Source organism: Lolium rigidum, chromosome 6, assembly GCF_022539505.1.
Source record: "Lolium rigidum isolate FL_2022 chromosome 6, APGP_CSIRO_Lrig_0.1, whole genome shotgun sequence".
NCBI lineage: Eukaryota > Viridiplantae > Streptophyta > Magnoliopsida > Poales > Poaceae > Lolium > Lolium rigidum.
Window position 1 is genome coordinate 185,903,901 of NC_061513.1, and position 11,480 is coordinate 185,915,380.

General features: G+C 48.1%; 1 protein-coding gene across 1 annotated transcript; it reads left to right on the forward strand.

Moving 5' to 3' along the window:
- Positions 1 to 2,306: 2,306 nt before the first annotated feature.
- On the forward strand, positions 2,307 to 4,724 carry LOC124661086 (phenylalanine ammonia-lyase-like). Its single transcript, XM_047198943.1, has one exon. The coding sequence runs from the start codon at positions 2,307 to 2,309 to the stop codon at positions 4,440 to 4,442; it is 2,136 nt and encodes a 711-aa protein (XP_047054899.1). The 3' UTR covers positions 4,443 to 4,724.
- The last annotated feature ends 6,756 nt before the right edge of the window (positions 4,725 to 11,480 follow it).

The following is an 11,480-nucleotide window of genomic DNA, read 5'->3' on the forward strand; positions in this document are numbered from 1 at the left end:
ATCACTGAAGAGAAAGCAAGATGCTGCAGTTTTGCCCTTTGTTGCTTCTTCGGTGCAGAACTCTTCGCAGTTACCATGTAATCTCTCGAGCACAATGTAAAACTTGTAAGAAATGATCCCATAATACAGTCAAGTACGTCAAGTCATGTGTGCACTGAAGAACCAAACTTCCACACCGGAGGAAGTTTAACTTCAAATGGCTTCAGCATTCAGACCGGAACACTCGTCATTTACTCATTTGCTGATGGAGCAGCACAGACAACCAAGGCGCGAACAGAAGCAGGCTCGCAACCTTCTATGTCTTGACATGAAGCTTCCAATATAAACGGTGCCAGGAGCCCAGGACTCCTGACTGACTGACTGACTGACTGACTGACTGACTGACTGATCAGTGGACTGAATAATCGTAACTGTTCATGAAACACGAGAGGCTCGCTCTTCGTATCAAAGAAACTCATACGCAGGAGAAGAGCCAGCAGGGAAGCATCGTACTGGAATAGGAAATAATCAAGGTCACGATCGAGTTAGGCCATTTGTACTAGTAGCTTAATCTATAATCTAAAGTAGAATATGTGGGGTTCTACACACCTCAAAAAGAATATGGAACACTAGCAGAGACCACTTGCTTGGCTTTGACAAATCTAGGTCCTTTTCGTCTTACGATTTGTTTCCTCGTAGTTTTGTGCACATGGTGTAAGCAGCCGTCCCGCTTGTTTTAAATTCTTCCAAAAGGACATGGTTACATTAGCATGATTTGCACGTTCGTAACTCGAAGTTCAGTATTTTCTGGTGTTTAGGTAACGCCACCTTCAGCAACAGGTGTATGATTAGTACTACTGTACTAGTGCGTCACACGCTATTGGTGGTCTCATGTATGATTAGTAGTAGCAGAATGATTGTTAACATATAAGCTTTTTTTTTTTGCGAATATTGTTAACATATAAGCTGTTAAGAGATATTAGTACTTGTACGAACCAAGACATATTAGTACTTGCTCAGTGGCAAGGCTAGCGAGTGCGTAGCCAGTCCACCCGGGGTCGAATCCCAATCTCGCGGTAATTTCGCTGGAAGGAGCGGACTTTAAACCAGGTATCATCCTAGCGTCCATCCGCAGGATCATTCCCTGTTGGTCAACGTTTTCATGTTAGTACTTGCGAATCGATCTTGTTAACATATAAGTAGAATGCACGAGTGGAGCGTGTGTTGGGATGTGCCTTCTTTTTGGGCAAGACATATTAGTACTAGTAGACCTTAAGCCATTTTACGATGAAATTTTTGGCTTAGATTGCACGACGATGGCGTTTGTGCACTATTGTGAAGCGTTGTTCTTGGAGAATCTTTTTCACGGCACGGGTGTTGCCAACAGCGGTGGTTGTTCGTCTTGATAGTTACTGTTTGCTTCCGTGTGCCTTCTCTTGTCCTTTTATTGTTATTTGGCTGTGTGCATTATTGACATCTAAACTAGCTCTTGCCGTTTTGTTGTTGCATAGGTCCAATGCAATGGATATTTTCTTGATATTTATGTAGTACTTCCTTGAAATAAAGTAGGTTGTTAACAATATGATGCATGCTATATTTCTTTTGAAAGGAGGCAAAAGATTTGTATTTTTTATTAAAAGAGAAGAAGGTTTTAGAGTGTTACAAGGCCATCCTTGGCCATTGCAAAGGCCAAAACATGATAGGTTAATAATACTGACGTTCTTTAAACTTGACAATGTGAGCACGTACGGGAAAATGAACCTCAAAAAAATCATTTTTATGTTCATCACTTCATACAAACGTTGGCAAGAGCAAGTTAGATTAGTGTGGATGATAAACGGACAGCAGTGCATCTGCCTGCTTAAGACGACTCGCACCTCGCATTCCACCTGGAAATAGAAGACGACCTAGTCATCAGCGCTCCGCCTCTCCTTCCTCGCGCACCAACCCCCTGCCACGAAGACGCCAATGCGCACCTCTACGTAACCACCATCAAGTCCGTACGCAGTCATGGCTCATGGCCACCGGACCTTTGCACCCACCAATTCAGTGGTCAACCTCGCCTTCCAGGTCCACACCAACCCACACCGGCACCTACCATGCTCAGCTGCGCTTCTTATTTAATCCCCGCTTTGCCTCCATTCCACTCCAAGAAGAGCCACACCTTCCTCTCCAACTCGAGCTCCTCTTCAGCACAAGTCCCGAAGTCCGTCCTCAATACAACGATCGATCCATCGACATTTTCACAAGCAATCCAGATACGCATACACACCTACCAGTGTCTAGCTAGCTTAATTACTTGCTTTAGCAGTTCTTTGCAAGTCTCCATGGAGTGTGAGAACATTGCCGCCAACGGAGACGGCCTATGTGTGGCGCCGCCGACACGGGCCGACCCTCTGAACTGGGGAAAAGCTGCCGAGGAGCTGTCGGGGAGCCATCTTGATGCCGTGAAGCGGATGGTGGAGGAGTACTACCGGCCGGTGGTGACCATGGAGGGCGCCAGCCTGACTATCGCCATGGTCGCCGCGGTGGCTGCCGGCGCCGACACCAGGGTGGAGCTCGACGAGTCCGCCCGCGGACGCGTCAAGGAGAGCAGCGACTGGGTCATGAACAGCATGGCCAATGGCACCGACAGCTACGGTGTCACCACCGGCTTCGGTGCCACCTCCCACAGGAGGACCAAGGAGGGCGGCGCTCTCCAGAGAGAGCTCATCAGATTTCTTAACGCGGGAGCCTTCGGCACCGGCAGCGATGGCCATGTCCTACCAGCTGCGACCACGAGGGCGGCCATGCTTGTCCGCGTCAACACCCTGCTCCAGGGCTATTCTGGCATTCGTTTTGAAATCCTCGAGACGATCGCCACGCTTCTCAACGCCAACGTGACGCCGTGCCTACCTCTTCGGGGCACGATCACGGCATCCGGTGACCTCGTTCCTCTCTCCTATATCGCGGGCCTTGTGACCGGTCGCCCAAACTCCGTGGCGACCGCTCCAGATGGCACCAAGGTTAACGCTGCAGAGGCATTCAAAATCGCCGGCATCCAGCACGGTTTCTTTGAGCTGCAGCCCAAGGAAGGCCTTGCCATGGTCAATGGCACCGCGGTGGGCTCCGGACTGGCGTCCATGGTGCTCTTCGAGGCTAACATTCTTGGCGTCCTTGCTGAGGTTCTGTCGGCTGTGTTCTGCGAGGTCATGAACGGCAAGCCCGAGTACACCGACCACCTCACCCACAAGCTCAAGCACCACCCAGGTCAGATCGAGGCCGCGGCTATCATGGAGCACATCCTTGAAGGAAGCTCCTACATGATGCTCGCGAAGAAGCTCGGCGAGCTCGACCCGTTGATGAAGCCAAAGCAAGATAGGTATGCCCTCCGGACATCACCTCAATGGCTTGGCCCTCAGATTGAGGTTATCCGTGCCGCCACCAAGTCGATCGAGCGCGAGATCAACTCTGTCAATGACAACCCACTCATCGACGTCTCCCGAGGCAAGGCTATCCACGGTGGCAACTTCCAGGGCACGCCCATCGGTGTGTCCATGGATAACACCAGGCTTGCCATTGCTGCAATCGGCAAGCTCATGTTTGCCCAGTTCTCGGAGCTAGTGAACGACTTCTACAACAACGGTTTGCCTTCCAATCTCTCTGGTGGGCGCAACCCGAGCTTGGACTATGGATTCAAGGGTGCTGAGATTGCCATGGCCTCGTACTGCTCGGAGCTCCAGTTTTTGGGCAACCCTGTGACTAACCATGTCCAGAGCGCGGAGCAGCACAACCAAGACGTCAACTCTCTCGGTCTCATCTCTGCCAGGAAGACATCAGAGGCCATTGACATTTTGAAGCTCATGTCCTCAACATTTTTGGTTGCGTTGTGCCAAGCTATCGACCTCCGCCACCTCGAGGAGAATGTCAAGAATGCCGTCAAGAACTGTGTGAAGATGGTGGCTAGGAAGACCCTGAGCACCAATGACAATGGCCATCTCCACAGCGCACGCTTCTGCGAGAAGGACCTGCTCCTGACGATCGACCGCGAGGCGGTGTTCGCCTATGCAGACGACCCTTGCAGCGCTAACTACCCACTGATGCAGAAGATGCGTGCAGTTCTCGTGGAGCATGCCTTGGCCAACGGTGAGGCCGAGCGGGATGTGCAAACGTCAGTGTTCGCTAAGCTTGCCGCATTCGAGCAGGAGCTCCGTGCGGTGCTTCCAAGAGAGGTCGAATCAGCCCGGTGCGCCGTGGAGAATGGCACCGCCACGCAACAGAACCGCATCACCGAATGCCGGTCATACCCGCTCTATCGGTTCGTGCGCAAGGAGCTCGGAACCGAGTACTTGACCGGAGAGAAGACAAGGTCTCCTGGTGAAGAGGTGGACAAGGTATTTGTTGCCATGAACCAGGGAAAACACATCGACGCGCTGCTTGAGTGCCTCAAGGAGTGGAACGGTGAGCCCCTGCCACTCTGCTGAAGAATGCTACTCTGCTGAAGAATGAATCATGGAACTGAAGAATAGAGTGCTCCAGAATTCAGAAGGCTCCGCATGTGTTTAGTTAATAAGTATAATACTGTTTTTTCATTATAGTATGTTCTGATGTTGATGTCTGCGACGTACTTCTAGACCTGCCTTACGAGTTGCAAACAATTGCAATTGCATGACTTGGTAGTGCTAGTGGAAATGTTGTGTTGGCGCTGCCAGTTGTATCTGCATAGTTATAATTCCATCAACTCTGAATCTTCCAATTTACTTCTAGTCCATGCTTACCAATTCGTCTCCACCATGGGGGAGAAGTTTAGAATTCATAGAGGAACAATGCAAATTACCAAAATATATTCTTACACCAAACTAATGTGAAATATAATGAAACTCCCAAAAAAACACAGTATAATTGTTCAAAATATTTTTAGTATTGCCTCAACGAACAAAATAACCAAATAAATATATGTCGCAACGTCTATTGCATAGTTCATAGACAACTTTGCAACATAACATCATTCTTGCGATGGTTTATGAAAAGGAAAATCACAATATTACAAGTGAAAGCTCCCTAGGGAGAAACATCAGTTTAATGTGACAAGCCGTTGCAATGCTGGAAACGATATTGGAGACATCTAATGTGGAAATCATCAGGGTTACATAAATTTTCGGCATTCCTCATCCATATATCATGCGCTAAGTATTCTCACAAGATGCAAGACGGTTTGCCTAACCTATCACCATTGGTTCGGCATCCTTATCATCTTTCTAACCTACTTGTTGCAATTAAACAGTAAAAACTTGGGACATCAAAGCAACATGGCCAAAGAAAATGTCTTGGAAGTTTTGTAAGAACAAGTATGCAATGACATATAAGCAGAAAAAATAATATTTTTAAAAGGATGCAAATCGTCTTGGAAAACCAGGCATTATTTCTTTAGAGATATAGAACTGAAACAAACAAAAAAAAATACTTGTGTGACTTGTAAAGGCTGCCACACAGGACTTGTAAAGTACTAAATTTCGTGGCAATTGGATGTACTAGTGTGAGCTGTTCTCGAATGCACACAGGCAGCACAGGTAAATTTGTTTTCTACAATTCAGTCACAAGGCAAAACGTTGCAGCGTGATGGCTTGGCAAGATCCTCGACAGCACTAATCCAATTGCGTGGAGCAACAATCAGTACCAGTACCTCTTAATACTGATGGACAAATGCAGTAGACGAAGCAACCGTGGAAATGGATCGATGATAGAGGTGAGTTTGATGACAGCAACAGCAACAGTAACACAACTGCACTACGTAGGGGCCAAGCATTACACATCTCACCGTAGGAAGGATGAGCCACTCTCCCACAAATTCAACAGCGACTGATGACAGCGGTGACGGGCGACGGCTGCGACACAACACCGCTCCTCTGGTACAAACTTGCCCAAGAATGATGCCCGAGAATCGGGCTGCTCTAATACCATGAAGAAATTCAGGGAAACTATACTTGATTTACTCAATATTTTTTCACATACAGTTTCACTGTTTCAGGTACAGGGTGAAGGGGGTAAGGAGTTCTGGGGCTTCTCTCTATTTGCTGATTCTTCTGAACACTTTTACATATATGACCTATGAGAGTACATAACTACAACCTACTTCAACACTATATTTTCTTTACAAAAATCTCAAAATAAATCAAGATATTTTTTTTTCATGTTCAGGTTAATTTATGCCAACAACCGAATATTTTTTAGTTACTAGCTTTCATATTTATGTCCTTGATTGGCATGTGCAGCGGTTAGCTTAAAAAAACTAGATATTCAGTTAGTTGAATAGCAAGTAAAACATCTAACTGTATTAATTTTAAAAACAAGCACGGATTCAATTCGCATCCGAATTAATCTAAATCAGCCACTCATTATAAATAGATCTATTTATGGAGGTGTCTACACGGTTGGAGAATACGACCAAAGACTTTATTACCCAACATGAGTGGCTGCATAGCCGTAAGATAGAAGCCAATGGAGCTATCGACTAGTTAGCTTTTTTTCCTTTATCCTTTATGTACTTGTTTTTGTTTGGATACTGGATTCATAAACGGTTGTGTGCATCTTAGCTATGCAGAGGCTGGATGTAATGCTTGATACTTCGAGTAATAAAACATCCTTTATCAAAAATTATAAAGAAACTACATGTAAGTAGAGATTGAAGACGACATGCATTACCACGTTTTCACTTCGTAAATGACTTTCCATGAACTTGACTCGACAGAAATCACATGCATTTTTTCACCTCAAGAAAACTACATGCATTTGCACCGTAATCCAAACAAAAGTAGCCAACAATCCTTTTCCATAGGCTGAACCTCAAGCGGAGAATATCCGATGTAAACTTCACCTTCAGTCATCCTCTCTCGTATGTGTGGTCAGTGTGTACCGGATGACCTACCAGACACTGGAGCAGAGGATTTCCTTGCCCCTTCCGCTTTCGTTCCTCTTCGTGGTGGAACTGTCGAAGTCGAAGGCTGAAGATACAGCCAAACACCGAAGCGTGCGCGCGCAATTTGGCCCGACTGAATACTGATCACTGACGAGAAAGCTAGATGCTGCAGTTTCACCCTTGGTTGCTACTTCGGTGCACATCCACAGCTCAAACTCTTTTGCAGTTACCGCGTAATCTCTCGATCACGATCTAAAGCTTCCAAGAAGTTATCCCAAAATATCTGCTCATCACAGTCAGGCCCGCCAAGTCAACTAGTCAAGTGTCTTTAAGGGCATCTCCAACCGAGCGACCCATACGGACGCGCTTGACCGTCTGTTTTGGGCCGTTTGGGTGGCCGAGCGGACACGCGGACGGAGCCCGCGTCCGCGAGTCCGTTTGGGTCGCGCGGTGCGCCCAACGCTGCAGAAATGGGTCGCGGCGCCGTATGGTATGTTTTTGCTTGTAAATTGACTATAAACGTCAAATAAATTATAGAAAATATAGAAAATAGTTAAAATGCTCAAAATTTATTACACAGTACATTGTCCACGTAATCAATGCTAAAGTATTATTCAAATAAAATGTAAAAACGTTACAAATGCTTTAGGCTTCGGGATTTCCATCATTATTGTTGTTTGCAGCATTGTTACCTACATGCTGCCACACGTGCTCGATCAAATCAGCCTGCAGCTGGTTGTGTACAGCTAGATCTCGAATTTCATGATGTGCATGAAGAATGTCTTGGAATGATGCCGGACCACCTTGGGGAGTAAACAACTCTCCCTGGCTCTCCCAGTCATTATCAAAGAGTGAATCATCCTGCTCTACCTCAACAATCATGTTATGCAAGATTACACAAGCGGTCATCACCTCACACAGAGTTTGCACATCCTAGGCTCTGGCAGGGTGTCTGACGATAGCCCAACGAGTTTGGAGGATGCCAAACGCCCGCTCGACATCTTTCCGGGCTGCCTCTTGCTCTTTGGCAAACCTTGCCTCCTGCTCTGAGCTGGGTTTTCGGATTGTCTTCACGAGTGTAGCCCAAGGTGGATAGATACCATCAGCAAGGTAGTACCCCTTGGTGTAGTGGTGGCCATTGATCTCAAAATCCACATCGGGGGACCGACCGTACGCTAGCCTATCAAACACCGGAGAGCGCTGCAGACATTGATGTCATTGTGCGAGCCAGCCATTCCAGAAGAATGAGTGCCAAATTCATGTATCCTATGAAGCAACAGCTTCAAGAATTACTCGTGCACCCTCGGAATGACCGCTGTATGCCCTCTGCCAACCAAAGGGGCAGTTCTTCCACTCCCGGTGCATGCGGTCTATGCTGCCAAGCATCCCAGGAAAACCCCTGGAAGCATTGATTGACAACAGACGAGCTGTGTCCTCTGCATTAGGTTGCCGGAGGTACTGTTCTCCGAACGAACCGATCACTACTCTGCAGAACCTGTACATCTCTTCCAAGCCGGTAGACTCACTCATGCGCGTGTACTCATCTACGAAATCACCGGCAACGCCATATGCGAGCATCCCAATCGCTGCCTTGCATTTCTAGTACGAAGAGAGGCCTACCTTGCCAATTGCATCCACTTTCGCGCAGAAGTAGTCGTCGTAGAGCTTGACGCCATCCATTATCGGGCGGAACAACGGTCTGGACATCCGAAAACGACGGCGAAACATGGCCGGCGTGAACAATGCCTTGGGTTGGAAGTAGTCGGTGAAGAGCTGGTCGTGGCCGCGTTCTCTTTTGCGGTCCAAGGCGGCCGCGCGCCCCGGCAAGGACCCCCGGTGCACGGGGATCTGCGAGACAATGTGCTCGTGGATGATCAGCGCAGCCTCCGTGAAACATTCGTCGTCGGACTCCTCGTCTGACGACGTGTCGATGAAGTTCTTGAAGAAGTAGTCGTCGTCGCTGTCCACCATGATCTACAGATGAAAAGGGACAAATTTTAGTCCGCCCATTTCATCAAACACATCGTAGGCGGAGGCCATCCAATGCGTCCGTAGGGACCTGCAGGCCATGGCCGTCTCGGCCGACTTGCGGTCTGGAAACACGGTCCAGGAGAGCTCACCTCCGGCGGCAACCCCGCACCTGCGAACGGCGGGAGGTCTCGCGACGGTGAGAGGACAACATCGACGGCGACGGCGTCCTCCAACTCTGCTACGATGCGGCGAAAGCAGCGCGGGGCCGCGACCTATGCTTCCGCCCCGCTTGTCGGCGTCTCGACGACGGTGGCCGGCGTCGACGCCGCTCCCAAATCGCCGATCCTTGGCTGGCGGCGGAGCGGCGGGAGATTTGTGCTAGGGGTTTGTGTTTTGGGAGACAGACAGGCGGGCCAGGGGCGGACAAGGGGAGGACGCGAGCGACCAGCCTTCGGCGTCCGTGGCCACGCAAACTCGTCCCAGATTTGGGCCGGGTTTGGGTCGTCCCGGACGCCGCGGCCATCCGTTTTAGGGATGGGTCCGCGCGCTGGACCGCGTTTTTGTCCGGTTGGACCCATCCGGACGTGCGGGCATGGGATGGGTCGCCCCGTTGGAGATGCCCTAAGAACGAAAGTTCGCACGCCGGAGTGGCTGGACCGGCCAGAAGTTTGCATCAGAATGCCTCGTCGTTTACACATTTCCAGATGGAATAGCACAGACGACCAAGATGCGAATAAAAGCGGGCTCTGATACGTCTCCAACGTATCTATAATTTCTTATGTTCCATGCTACTTTTATGACAATACCTACATGTTTTATTCATACTTTATATCGTTTTGATGCATTTTCCGGAACTAACCTATTAACAAGACGCCGAAGTGCCGGTCCTCGTTTTCTGCTTGTTTTTGGTTTCAGAAATCCTACAAAGGAAATATTCTCGGAATTGGACGAAATTAATGCCCACGATCTTATATTTCACGGAAGCTTCCAGAGAGCCAGAGAGGGACCAGAGGGGAGCCCTGGGGGCCCCACCCCACATGGCGGCGCGGCCAAGGGGGGGCGCGCCAGCCTATGGGGGGGCCACCCCCTGGCTCCTCCGAGGCTGCCCTTCCACCTATATATTCTCTCCGCCTCGAAAACCCTAAAAACATAAGCCACGAAACGAGAAAAGTTCCAGAGCCGCCGCCATCGCGAAGCCAAGATTCGGGGGACATAAGTCTCTGTTCCGGCACGCCGCCGGGACGGGGAAGTGCCCCCGGAAGGCATCTCCATCGACACCACCGCCATCTCCATCGCTGCTGCTGTCTCCTATGATGAGGAGGGAGTAATTCTCCCTCGAGGCTAAGGGATGTACCGGTAGCTATGTGGTTCATGTGATCTTTATGTGATCATGAGCTTTGTATCGCTATTAATCTATGTGCTACTCTAGTGATGTTATTAAAGTAGTCTATTCCTCCTTCATGATGTAAAGGTGACGGTGTGTGCATCATGTAGTACTTGGCGTAGGTTATGATTGTAATCTCTTGTAGATTATGGAGTTAACTATTACTATGATAGTATTGATGTGATCTATTCCCCTTTCATAGCTTAAAGGTGACAAGTGTGTATGCTATGTTAGTACTCGGTCTAAATTGCAACGGTCTATTATGCTCTAGAGGTTACTTAAATATGAATTCGAATGTTGTGGAGCTTGTTAACTCCGGCTGAGGGAGCTCTTGTAGCCCTACACAATGAATGGTGTTTGTCATCCAACAAGAGAGTGTATGTAGCACAAGTGAGGAGAAGTTATTTATTTATTATGTGATCAATGTTGAGAGTGCCCACTAGTGAAAGTAGGATCCCTAGGCCTTGTTTCCAAATCATCGCAAACATCGCTTGTTTACTTGTTTTACTGCATCTTTACTTCCTGCAATATTACCACCATCTATACCACCTGTGTTTTACTATCTCTTCGCCGAACTAGTGCACCTATACATCTGACAAGTGTATTAGGTGTGTTGGGGACACAAGAGACACTACAAGAAATATGTTAACTCGCGACCCTCCATATTGGTCGCCGGAAGGTCATTGTGCGTCATTTATGACCACGTTGCGACCAAAAACCGTTGGTCGCCAGTTGAGCGTCACTGACGGCTCACGACGACCTTTTTTTTGAATGGTCGTAGAGGTCTACGACCAAAATAATTGGTCGTAGTTTCCATGACCAAATGATTGGTCATGGGCATTATCCTATGTCCACGTCAGATCTGACGTGGCAAATCCTACGTGGCAAAACTATGGATCAAAATCAGCCCAACCCAGTTTGGCATCTACATGGGCCAAGCCCAACAATTTCAGCATTTTCCTTATCTCAGCGTTGTCTTTTACAGTCCATTAATTTACTGGGCCAAGCCCAAAACTTAAGCCAATATATTTGGGCCGTGGCATCTTTTTGGTCAACATTTTCGTTATTTTCTTTTCAAATTACAGCAGGTTCACACGTCAGATGAGTTCTTGTTGTCAGTGTAAGTTTAATAGTCCTAAACGGCTGTTGTAAATTTCAGACTTGTCCCACACATCCCTATTTTATACAAGACTAACCCGTCATCAGATTTCAAATTCTCATAAACCCAAAGCTGACAGGTTCAGTTTCTTT